Here is a 12,003-nt window from a genome sequence, read left to right as displayed (position 1 = left end):
GGGTAGCCTATCCCTTCTCCAGGAAATCTTCCTGACCCAGGAATCGAACCGGGGTCTCCTGCATTGCAGGTGGATTCTTTACAAGCTGCACTACCAGGGAAGCCAAAGATATTGTGTGACATCAGTAACCACAACTATATAGCATTACTGCTTAGGGCTAAATACATTACTTAAATTTGTCATTTTATTCAGTCTAACATTTTCAAGTCACAAGTAATTTTTCTTGTAAGTAATTTTATTCATGTTCTAAGATACTTCCATGCTAAAACAGAATTTTTTCATTAAAAAGATCAATACCCCACAAATAACTATGTGCTCATTATACATGTACTTAGTAAAGACCACACCCTTAGCTGAAGAAATATAGCACAAGTTCAACTTTAATTCCTCAGCAATCTATAAACTATATTCCATTGGAGTCTATTTTATCAAAGTATTACCATCCTGGATCAGAAAAAAATAGCTAGGAAGGACATTATTAGTTTAACTCAATGGTTCTCAACAAGGGGCAATTTGGCCCCTCAGAAAACATCTAGCAGTGCATGCAGACATTTTTGGTTGTCACACTGGGGAAAGGAGAAGGGCACAGCCTACTGATATCTAAGCTAGGGATGCTGTTAAACATCTTACAAAGCACAGGACAGCCCCCCCATAAGAAAGAATTATCTGGTCCATAAGGTCTATAAGGATGAGGCTGAGAAATCTGGAAGAACTGATGAAATATGAATATGAACAACAGTGTATCAATGTTAATTTTCCTGATTTTGACCTGTTTCATGTAGCCACATGTAGTCATAAAAGAATGACTTTGTTCCTAGGAAGTACATATCAAAGTATTTAGGAGTAAAGGAACATGTCTTAACTTATCCACAAATGGTTCAGAAAAAGGTAACTGTATATATGTAGACAGAAAGACTGAATGATAAAGCAGTGAGCCAAAATGCTAACAATTGATGAATCTGAGTAGAAAGTATACAGAAATTTTTATTATTCTTACAATTTGAAATTACATCAAAATAAAAGGGTAAACAAGTATTACCACACCTATAAATTTCTTTTTAACTGGAATACTTTGCACAATTTCCCAGTAAATATGTGCAATATAGCAAATCACCTTTTATTCTCTTCTCAAAATAAATTACACTATCTTGAATGAATACTTGTAAATCTGACCCAGATAACTCAAGTAAGCATAAGCTGGGAAGTAAAATTTCTAAAATGTAAACTGCACAGAAAAAGCTAGAAACACTTAGATGTCTACCAAGGACATGACATTCTCTAGTACTTGTCACAGTAAATGCATGACTTAACTTCCCTATATTATATATTTCATGCTCTCAATGCACATTGAAAACTGCAACCATTCACAATCATAGAAGACCTGAACACAATCAAGGGGAAAACATGTATAAGAAATAATACAAAAATATTTTTATGACTCAGATTTTCAGAAGTTTGACATTAGTTCCAAATTCTCGAAATTTACCATTCCTATTTCTAGCCACTTGTTACAAACAGTACCCAACAGATAAACAGTAACAGCTTTGTAGATTTTAACAGTTAATTTCTGGAAAGCAATAATCTAAAATTTTAAAATCAGGAAAAAAATTAGAGCACTTACAGATGTCTGAGACATACTTGACTGTTGTGTGACACTTCCTGTGGGGGACGTAGGTGGTCTTCCACTGGACAAGCTTGCCTAAAATAATAAGATCTTTATGTCTATAAGAAGTCTGAAGTTTAAAACTTTCTTGTACCCGGATACCACAAAAATCACAATAAAGTCAAAACATCTATTTTACAGTCATTTTACAGTCAACATGGATTAAGTTTTGATCAAAAAAATTAAGAAAAAGAGAAAACACTGAACGGTGAAATCAGAAGACCCAGAGGCTCAACTTAGTTTAAGAGCTGCACCCATTGTCAGCTTTACTCTATAGATCTCATCTTTGAAGTGAAATTACCAATCCAATGTTATGAAAAATAAATTGGAGCTATATCAAATGCCACTGGGTTTCAGTTCCTAACTATCATGAACAAGATGTTATTTTAAATTACACTAATGAGAAGAAGTAATAGCTGGGATGTGTTTAACAGAAATAAACCTTTTTCAGGTTCAGTCAACTTGAGATCCTACTCTGGTTACTAGATTTAAATCTCACATTAGAGTTTTATTTAAATAAACGATGCAATAATAACGAAGATCTGTTTAAAAACAAACATTTAATCATAAAATCTTCCTGATAGCAATAAGAATCATATGACTGGATTTTAGAAAAGTATACATACACATTTTTATAGAGAACATTTCTAGAGGGGTGCATAAACAGTGGCCGCCTCTGAAGAGTAGAAAATACCAGTGGGTGTGGAAAAGGAACACCTCTATACCTCTTATGAACGATTTTATACTGTTTTTTTTTTTTTTTTAATGAGTATAAATTACTTACATAATTTTAAAAAACCTTTTTTGGTTAAAATGTAAATAAGATTTATGTAACCTTAACTATTCACTGTCATCCCTAGAATTCTATACACACAAGACTGGTACAGCATTTCTGCAATGTAGATAAAAAGGAGAGGGACAAAACTCAGCAACAGAGTAACACATTAAACATTCTTTTTTTTAAACTAACTTTTATTTGGCAGCCTACTATATTTTCTTAAAAAAAAAAAAACAACACAAGATATCTGAAAACTCTGCAATAATACCCAGTGTATTTATTTTCAGTAATTGTCTGCAGGCAATGTCAACTTTGGCCTTGTAAGTTCTTAATTCGTTTCAGTCTCACCTGAACAGCAGCAAGGCTCTGAAGCTGGGAACTGCTTAAGTGCTGCTGCTGGAGAGCCGCTGTGTGCAGCATTAAGTGCTGCTGCTGCGCGGCGTACATCTGCTGTAGATACTGAGCAGCTGAGCTGGAAGGGCGATGCAGTGCCTGCTGAATTACCTGTGATAAGTCAATTGAACCAATGTCAAACCATAATCTTAACCATTAAGTATTAGAAAAGCTGTATTAGAAATTTTAAAAAGTAAAAGTAACCATAAAGTATTAGAAATTTAAAATTTCACTCCTTTAATATTCAATATCCTCACACTTATTAACAGTTTTCTCCTAGTTATACATCACTGCTGCTGCTGCTGCTTCTAAGTCACTAGGATTCACTAATCTGTACAGGTTAAAGTTACCCAGTAGAGGCAATTCACAAAAGGAAAAGGGGCTAAGTAAGCATCTGAAAATATCTTCAATCTCATTAGTAGTCAAAACTTACAAATTAAAACACAACACTTTTTCAACCTTCCAATGGATAAACATTTAAAAGAATCCTACTACTACTGGAGAAACAGATTCACTCATATACTGTTAATAACAATGTAAATTGGAATACCCATTTTGGATAAAATGGAATACCCATTTTGGATAAAACTTTTTATTTAGAATTCGCGATTTGGGTATAAAAAGAATATGTATACCCTGGATAGCATACTGAAAAGCAGAGACATTACTTTGCCAACAAAGGTCCGTCTAGTCAAGGCTATGGTTTTTCCAGTGGTCATGATGGATGTGAGAGTTGGACTGTGAAGAAGGCTGAGCACCAAAGAATTGATGCTTTTAATTGTGGTGTTGGAGAAGACTCTTTAGAGTCCCTTGGACTGCAAGGAAATCCAACCAGTCCATCCTAAAGGAGATCAGCCCTGGGATTTCTTTGGAAGGAATGATGCTAAAGCTGAAACTCCAGTACTTTGGCCACCTCACGTGACGAGTTGACTCATTGGAAAAGACTCTGATGCTGGGAGGGATTGGGGGCAGGAGGAGAAGGGGATGACAGAGGATGAGATGGCTGGATGGCATCACCGACTCGATGGACATGAGTCTGAGTGAACTCCGGGAGTTGGTGACGGACAGGGAGGCCTGGCGTGGTGCAATTCATGGGGCCACACAGAGCTGGACACGACTGAGCAACTGAACTGAACTGATACCTTGCATGTATTACAAACAGTAATGTATAACAGATCAGTGCCGTCCAATACAGTAGCCACTAACCCTAAGTATCTACTAAGCACTTACAAGGAGACTAGTGCAACCAAGGAACCAAGTTTTTAATTTTACTGAATTTTAATTTAAATATAAAATAGCCACATGCAGCTAGCAGCTACTATATTAAACAGAGCAGATAACAACTATCAACAAAACAGTTTCCAAATACATTTAGGTGGAAAAAGGTCACTTAATAGTGTACAGAGTAAGATACCATCTATATTAAAATATTTTAAACAATATTCAGGAAAACATTAAAAGACTACTGATAGGTAGCTAGATTAGAAGTGCTTTTTACCTGATTCTCATTTGTATTTTTTCTAAATGTCTGAAAAAACTTAGCTTCATTATAGTAATAACCACATAAAATTATAAAGCCATATTTTTAAGAAAATTACTAAGTAACCACTCATTTTTTTTTAAATGTCAGGTGCAACTGTTTCAACACAAAATAAAATTATTCTTACTAAAAAAAAATTCTTATAAGTGCTCATTACTGTGACTATTTATTAGTAAAATAAAAACTCTGAACCCAAACTTCATAAACTGATAAATGTGAAACAATCAAGAGTTCTAATAAAAGAGAAAAATCCTTTATTTGTCCGAATGGTACACTGGACTACACCAGTCCTCTGCAATCACAGCCCAAAGTCATGTCATGCCCATGGGGACTCTCAAACAGCACCCTCAATCTCAAGATCAAACCAGAGTTTTCAAAGAGCTAATGGAGAAAAAGAGACAAAATCCTATAGTATGAGCTTCTGAGTCAGGATACCTTTATCACAAAGCTATGAATGTCTTTATTAAAATTCCAAGAAAGCACGTTTCCTTGTGCTTTTTACCTTCCTGCATTCATGTCTCAATTCGCCAACAATAGACTGCTACACCTGCTGCAGATTCCTGTCACAAAATCAATATAGGCTTTTGACCCCTAGTTGCAGGGAAGTACAGACCAGCATTAAGTGCTTTAGAACCACAACAATATATCTTTTTGGTTAGGTCATCTGTATATGTTGCTCTAATTCCATAACAAAACTCTAAAATCAAACTGAAATTAAAAATGAATAACTTATTTTTTCTATTGTCAGCACAATTTTTCATTACCATTCAGTGCCATACTCATGGATGAGAGACTCTTTAAAAACAAGTTAAAGATACAGCACGTTGCTCTCATTTTGTTCCTCTGGAGCAAGGAAGGTGAAAAGGATTCACAGGGGTGGGAAAAAAAAAAAAAAAAAGCTGAAAGGTATTAAACTATTTAGGTAGTTCAATAAATATTGATTTGATTACATTTTAAGGGAAGCAATTCTATGATCTTGTAAGAATTAGAGTTAGTGCTCGTCGTGAGATATTATCTTCAACTACAAATCTCGAGTAACTGTTTTTTTTATTAACACAGCCAGCTTAGAAAATAGGTGGAGAACAAAATGGTATTTAAAATATCACATTATCTTTATGTTCAAGGATCTAGATATTCTTCCCTGTTTCCCTTGCCTCAGAGAAAGGTGAAAAACATTAAAACCACTATGTTCCAGTCTGAATTTCTACTGAACTGACGGACGAGTTTCCAACAATCCTGATTCTACTCCACAGTAATTTCAGAATACTAAGCCATATAACAACTAGACAGTCAGTATACTGGGATCTGCACTCTAGAAAAATGGATCAGAGAGATGACTAAACCAGGTCTGTTTTTTTTCAGGGTGGAGTGCAATTATGCAGATTTGAGAAAGAACATTAGGTTTAATGGGAAAAAATCTCAGTGTTTAAGGGCACAACTCTAAAGTCAAGAGTACCAACTAGGTATGTGAGTTTAGGAAAGTTATTTAGCCAATTTAAAACATCAATTTTTCCATCTGTTGAATGGAGATAATCCATGTAAAGCATTTATCAAATACTTAGCACATAATTATTCAGTATGTATTAGTTACTATCATTTACTGAGTATATAACGTGTCCCACAAAATTCTAGATCCTTCATCTAATCCTCATAACTTATTAAGCAGGTGGTCTCATTTTCATTTTATAGTTTCCTGAGGCTCAAGGAGATTATGCCTCTCACTCAAGGCTAGCTACAGTAAAGAAAATGGAATTCAAACAAAAACTGCATCAGTCTGCAATGCCCATACTCTTTTTATGCAATACCATATTGCCTCAACCTCCATTATTATAAAGGCTGCCTTGCTGTATCTCACTGTTTGCTGAAGCCAGGGTAGGCAAGGAGTGAGCAGGGAAGCTGGAAGAAGATACAAGGAGCCAGAAGAACTGCAGACACATTTCTTCTCTCCTGACCGGCACAGCAGCCATAACAGCAGACATGCTGTATTCGCTTGTGGTTGACCCAACGGACATAGCCATAATGCTGCCGCAAGGGCTTTTCAGGTGGAGCTTATATAGGTTTACAGAACAGAAGTGGCCCGTGGTTAAGGGGGTACATCGGGACACACATACACTGTGCTATAAGTGATCTCAGCTGTTACACAACTGTATTTACAAAACGTGGGGCGAGAGCAAGAGACTATGGAGCGAGAGAGCCTGACCACCACCATCTTTGCTAATTTGCTCCTAAACTTTGCAGCTAAATTTATTTTCTCAACTAAGTGATCAGCCTAAGACTTTTCCTAATTAAATATTCCCTTTCTCCTCTGCCCCTGATAGCTCCTAATGGATCCTCTTGCTTAAGAGTTCTTAGGTTTAAAACGAACCTCTGAACTTATCTACAGACCTGAATAAACCCTAAGTCCAAATTTTGGGTTCAAATACACAATAATCCAGAAAAACCTAGAGTCATTTTCATGTTGGGGCTCTTGGTCGAGTTTCCCCACTTGCAGCAACACCTAGGGACCTTCCAATTATAATTTTCCTGACATTGTTTTCGAAGCTACATGCTGACAAATGGAGGCCCTCCCAATAGAATGATTATTAAATAACTCTGTTGGTAGTTCCAAACGTTCACAATTCTAACTGTACTCATTTAGAGGGTTATCATGTAACTCCTTTGAGGATACGAAACAATACATTTACCTGGCTTAAGCGAAAAGTAATGGCTCCCAAGTCTTAGCCTACCCATCACGGTAACTGAAATACCTGTACAGCATGTCGGTCTGAGCCACTATAGACAGAGATCTGTGGTTGCTGCATTCGAGAGGAGGAAGTAGTGATGGTGGTGGTGGTGGTGCTACTGTTTGTCGTCGACACCGAAGATGTTCCCGGGTTTGGTTCACTATCCATAGCTGTACTGTGGTCCTTAAATCTAGCAGACAGCACAAAGGATTTGTATTGGCAAAAGCGTTATACTGTTTAAAGAATATTTAATTATTCCAAGAAATGATCAGAACAGTCTAAATTTCTAAGAAGGACCTCATAAAATACAGATGGCACACAGTCACCATAAACACGTGAATCGGAAAAATACTCTACAAAGATAAAGCATAATTAAAAATTCATATCTACTAAATTTGAACCCTCTGGATTCAGGATACAGAACTCAGATAAAGCCTGGCCTAAAGTTTACCTTTTTATTGTTGAAGGAAGATGAGTGTCTTGAAACCAAAACAGGTGATGACAGAATACTTTACTACCTGGTAAAATTAAAACTTAAGCAATATCAGAGTATTCAAATACTTCTTTATATTCTTTTGACCATACTGATTACAAATTAAAATCATTCTTCTTATGTAGACATTAAAAAAGGATGCCTGTGGACTTGTGCTAGCTTAGTTTAGCTTAGCCAATTAACTCAATTTTTGGTTACCATATGTACTTTATTTAAAAATACGTTCTCTAGGAAAATAAGTTAAAAAATAATTTATTAACTCAAACTGCTTTCCCTGTAATTATTCTACAATTCTGTCCTTACCACATCTAATAGCTCTGAGTTAATACTCATAAGCAGATTACTCTGGGTAAATAAGAGAAGCAGTGGAAAACAATTTCCCCACTTGCTAACAAAAATCTCTTTCACAAAATACAACTCCAAATTTTGAAAACAGCGTTAACTATGTCACTTTCCTTATACAAGAAGTGCAGTTTTGTACTATTCTGATTATAGTCCCTCCAACATTACAAACTCATTTCACTGTTGTGATACAAATACAGAATTTTTATTTTAATAAATTCAAACAACATATTAAGTCATTTCTGAGTGCTTTAATGTTGTTAGAAACTAGAACTATAATATTTATTGTAGGGATAGAAATGCACCACAAAAAGCAAACTTAAGAATATACTGGTTTTCTCTGCCTTTCTTTTCCTCTAAGAAACATAATATGACCCACCTCACATGAGAAGTACTGACAAGAACGTAACACTTTCTACTTCAGGAAAAGACAAAAGAATTTGGCACTAACTGTGTATACGTGCACTATTTCCACATAGTGTCCTTTTACCTACAAATTTTCTTTGTTTTTTATATCACATATATAAACAATATTTATATGTATAATCATAAGAGTATGATTGCTCTGTGAGGAATCAAATGTTTTTAAAAGCCCGATTTATAAGAGGAAACGCGAAAGGAAAAAAAGTGGGGAGCCAAGTCTTACTAATCTTTTTGATTAATAAATGACTCACACACTTTTAGACTTCTCTGGGGTTTTTACTGTGGGGGAGGGTTGGGGAGCGGTTTATTAGTTTTGCAAACTCCTTTCCATTCATCAAATCACAGCAGCATATGTTAACAATACAGTATCATACAGGTATGGTGGTAGATAAACTTTTTACCAAATTGCTACCTGTCATAACACTTCTGAACCACGCATCAATGATATGCAAAAAGCCAGCTTTAATTCTGGTCCTTGTACAGTGCTGTTCTGCTCAACCATCTCCTCAAACCCTGCAGTAAGCAGTTCAGTAACTAAATATGGTCACAGAGAATCCAAAATCTAGACACAAGTCTAAACATCGGTGGGTAGAACTGGCCAAATCATTAAACTGCATCTGGAGACCTGGCACAAAAGAACAATTTTGCTAACTCCACCGACTAGCCTTGTATATTGCCTGCAAAACACAAACGGCAGTTCCGCTGCACAAGCGGCCTACCCAGGAAACACTTAAGTTTGAGTCGCTAACTAAGCATACCATCACACCGCCACACAAGAATGTGGCCCTCTAGGGCGGCAACTACACTGCAGCCAGAGACCGGAGGGAAAGAAAGATCTTTCCTACCAGGGTGTTTTCAACCTCGCCAAACACGCCATAGCCCCCGCCGCTGAGACACCTCCTCCGAGCCTGCCGAGGGAGGGAGTGAGCAGCCCCACGTCTCGGGCTCTCCCACGGAGGCGCAGTGGGGTGGCGCCGGGGCGGGAAGGAGGCGAGCGTGAAGGAGGCCTGGCAGTGCCCGCCCAGCCCTACCCTGCCTCCGCGGGCCCCCGGTGCGGGCGGCCGTCACAACGCTGCCCGCGGGGCCCACTTGCAGGGATGACAGCCTCTGAGGGGCCCACCCGGGCTCATCTTCCAGAAGACCCCGGCGGTAGGGGTCCGAGGAGGGACCCTGCGCACAGGGCCCCGCAGATCCGGGACCAGACGGCGGAAGGGGCGCTCCCGCCTGGAGGTAACTGGACCCTTACAGTTCGGCTCCGTCCCCCGACAAGGGCCAAGCAGGCTCCTCCACGATAAGGAAGCTCTCGCGTCCCCCTTTCCCCGCACTGCCCGCGAAAGAGCCCTGAGCTTTCCCCTTGGGGGGACTTGTCGCTGCCCCCTCTCGCCCCCCAGTTACGACATCAGTCACCAGCAAGTCACTCACTCCGCTTCCGCCATCTTCTCTCCTCCATCACTAACATGGGCTGCGCATGCGCCCCCCGGCGGCGGCAGCGGCGGCCGCGGCAGAAGAGGGAGGAGGGGCGGGGTCGGCTCAGCCTCGGGCCCCCGAGGTCACGTGGGGCCTTCGTCTCCCAGTTCCTCCTCCCTGAAGGCTTGCTGGCTCGGGGAAGTGACCAGGTTTTGCCGATTTAGGTGTCAGTGTCTCACGTGCACCCCCTCGCTTTTTCTAGGATCTTCTTCCTACTGGGGAGGGGTGTCTAACCGATATATGAAAAGTTCTGATTAGACTGTTAAATGACAAATTTTATGAATATCTAAAATATACCAAAGCTTGTGCAAACTTCAAAGAGGGAGATGGAAGAGAATGACGCGAGAATTGGATGCTGAGGTCTCAGAGTGAAAGGAAATGCCATGGTAGCTGCAGGGCTTGTTGCCTGGGGCGCATGGCAATTTGGGGATAGAACCAGCAGGCCCTGTCTTGGGCTCAGAGATAGAGTTCTGGATGCCCATGCGGTAGACAGTTAAGGTATTATCGTATTACCCTATGTATATCACCCACTTCTTTGACATGAATTTACTGACCGCTTAATGGCGATTACAAGTTTGCATACCGCAGAGAGAACAAGCGGGAATAGCCACCAGTTTGCTAAGATAATTTACTGTATTCTACACACGTGGCAACTAATCTGAAGCAGGATGAGACAAATGTGTGAAGATGAGTGAACCAAGTCCCTGTCTTCCAACAAGTCTTAATCTGTCTTTTACAGAGAGAGGCACACAATCTAAGTGTTCTGACATAGATCCATTAAGTGCTGTGGAAATTTAAATTCAAGGAATAATAAATCTTCACTGCCCTTCACCAAATAAAGCATTTTGAACACAAATAATGCCTTCTTTTTGCACTTTTTAAGGTGGTGGAGTCACATTTCAAAACTGAGAAATGAGGAACTTCCCTGGTGGTCCAAAGGTTAAGATTTGGTCCTTCCAATGCAAGGGGCCAAGATTTCATCCGTGGTGGAACTAGGGTTCTACATGCTGCACTGCAATGGCAAAAAAAAAAAAAAAAAAACCTGAGAAATTAATTACTGATATAAATTCAACACAAAGTGTAATATGGTCTAATGAAAATATGCTTAATCTTACAAATCCTGTGATCAGGATGTCCCTAGGGGAAGGAAAAGATCACTTTCAATGTCGGCTAAATTGTCCCTTTGCCACATCTCCCTGTATGATAACATTGTTTCTCTATCTTATTTTCTTATCTGAAAGCAAAACCCTTCCTACAACCCCTAGGAGAACTCACTGAGAAAGTCCCCTTTGAAAATTCCCTGTAGATGCTTAAAAATAAGAAATTACTACTTCATCTTTCTTTTCTGATTTTTTCAGATGTTGCCATTGCCATATAATTCCCAAGAATCAACTGTTGGGATTTCCCTGGCAGTCCAGTGGTTAAGACTGTGCACTTCCAGTACAAGGGGTGCGAGTTCAATCCCTCATCACAGAAGAATTAAGATCCTGCATGCTGTGTGGTCAAAAAACAAGTTGACTGTCTATTGGTATTGCTGAAATTTTCATTCATCAAAACAAAACTGAAGAAAGCAGTCTTAAGGACTTCCCTGGTAGTCCAGGGACTAAGAGTCTGCACTCATAATGCAGGCAGCCCAGGTTTAATCCCTGGTCTGGGAACTAGATCCCACATAGAGCAACTAAGTTTGCATGCCACAAGTAAAGATCCCCCATGCCGCAACTAAGACCTAGTGCAGCCAAATAAATAAAAAATTTTAATTTTTTTTAAAAAGCAGTCTTAGACCTAAACATGAAAAATGCATAATCCAAAGGAATGTTTGGAAAAAATATGCCAAAATTGTTCCTTTTCATCCCTCTTTCTTTGAACATCCAAGGCCTGTATCTGTATTGTCATCTCATGCAGATTGGCCTTAAAAGTCATAATACATATTGGATAAAGTCAGGCCAGTACTGCTTTTCTTTTTTTTTTTTGGCCACACCCAGTGGCTTGCAAGATCTTAGTTCTCCAACCAGGGATCAAACCTGGGCCCAGAAGTGAAAGAACCAAGTCCTAACCACTAGAGCACCAGAGAATTCCCAGTACTACTTTTTTAGAAACATTTCAAACCCAACATTTATTATAACAACAACTAGTATTTGTCTAGCCTTTTACTGAAGGCAGAGGATTTCCACAAACTCATTT

General features: G+C 38.9%; 1 protein-coding gene across 6 annotated transcripts in view; it reads right to left on the bottom strand.

The window, feature by feature from the left end:
• Window positions 1–9,846, bottom strand: part of PHC3 (polyhomeotic homolog 3) — an 84,027-nt gene extending 74,181 nt beyond the window's left edge. For all 6 annotated transcript variants that reach the window (XR_011567391.1, XR_002180631.2, XM_019959740.2 and 3 more), the window contains exons 1-4: window positions 9,778–9,846; window positions 7,122–7,287; window positions 2,790–2,945; window positions 1,622–1,699 (exon numbers count right to left, since the gene is read on the bottom strand). Coding sequence is in view for 4 of the 6 variants with exons in the window: in XM_019959740.2 (XP_019815299.1) it covers window positions 1,622–1,699; window positions 2,790–2,945; window positions 7,122–7,287; window positions 9,778–9,791 (414 nt within the window). In the remaining 2 variants the exon portion in view is untranslated. The remainder of the gene's footprint in view (window positions 1–1,621; window positions 1,700–2,789; window positions 2,946–7,121; window positions 7,288–9,777) is intronic.
• Window positions 9,847–12,003: the final 2,157 nt, after the last annotated feature.

This window comes from Bos indicus, chromosome 1 (assembly GCF_029378745.1).
Source record: "Bos indicus isolate NIAB-ARS_2022 breed Sahiwal x Tharparkar chromosome 1, NIAB-ARS_B.indTharparkar_mat_pri_1.0, whole genome shotgun sequence".
NCBI classification, from domain to species: domain Eukaryota; kingdom Metazoa; phylum Chordata; class Mammalia; order Artiodactyla; family Bovidae; genus Bos; species Bos indicus.
This window is presented reverse-complemented; position numbering and strand designations above follow the sequence as displayed.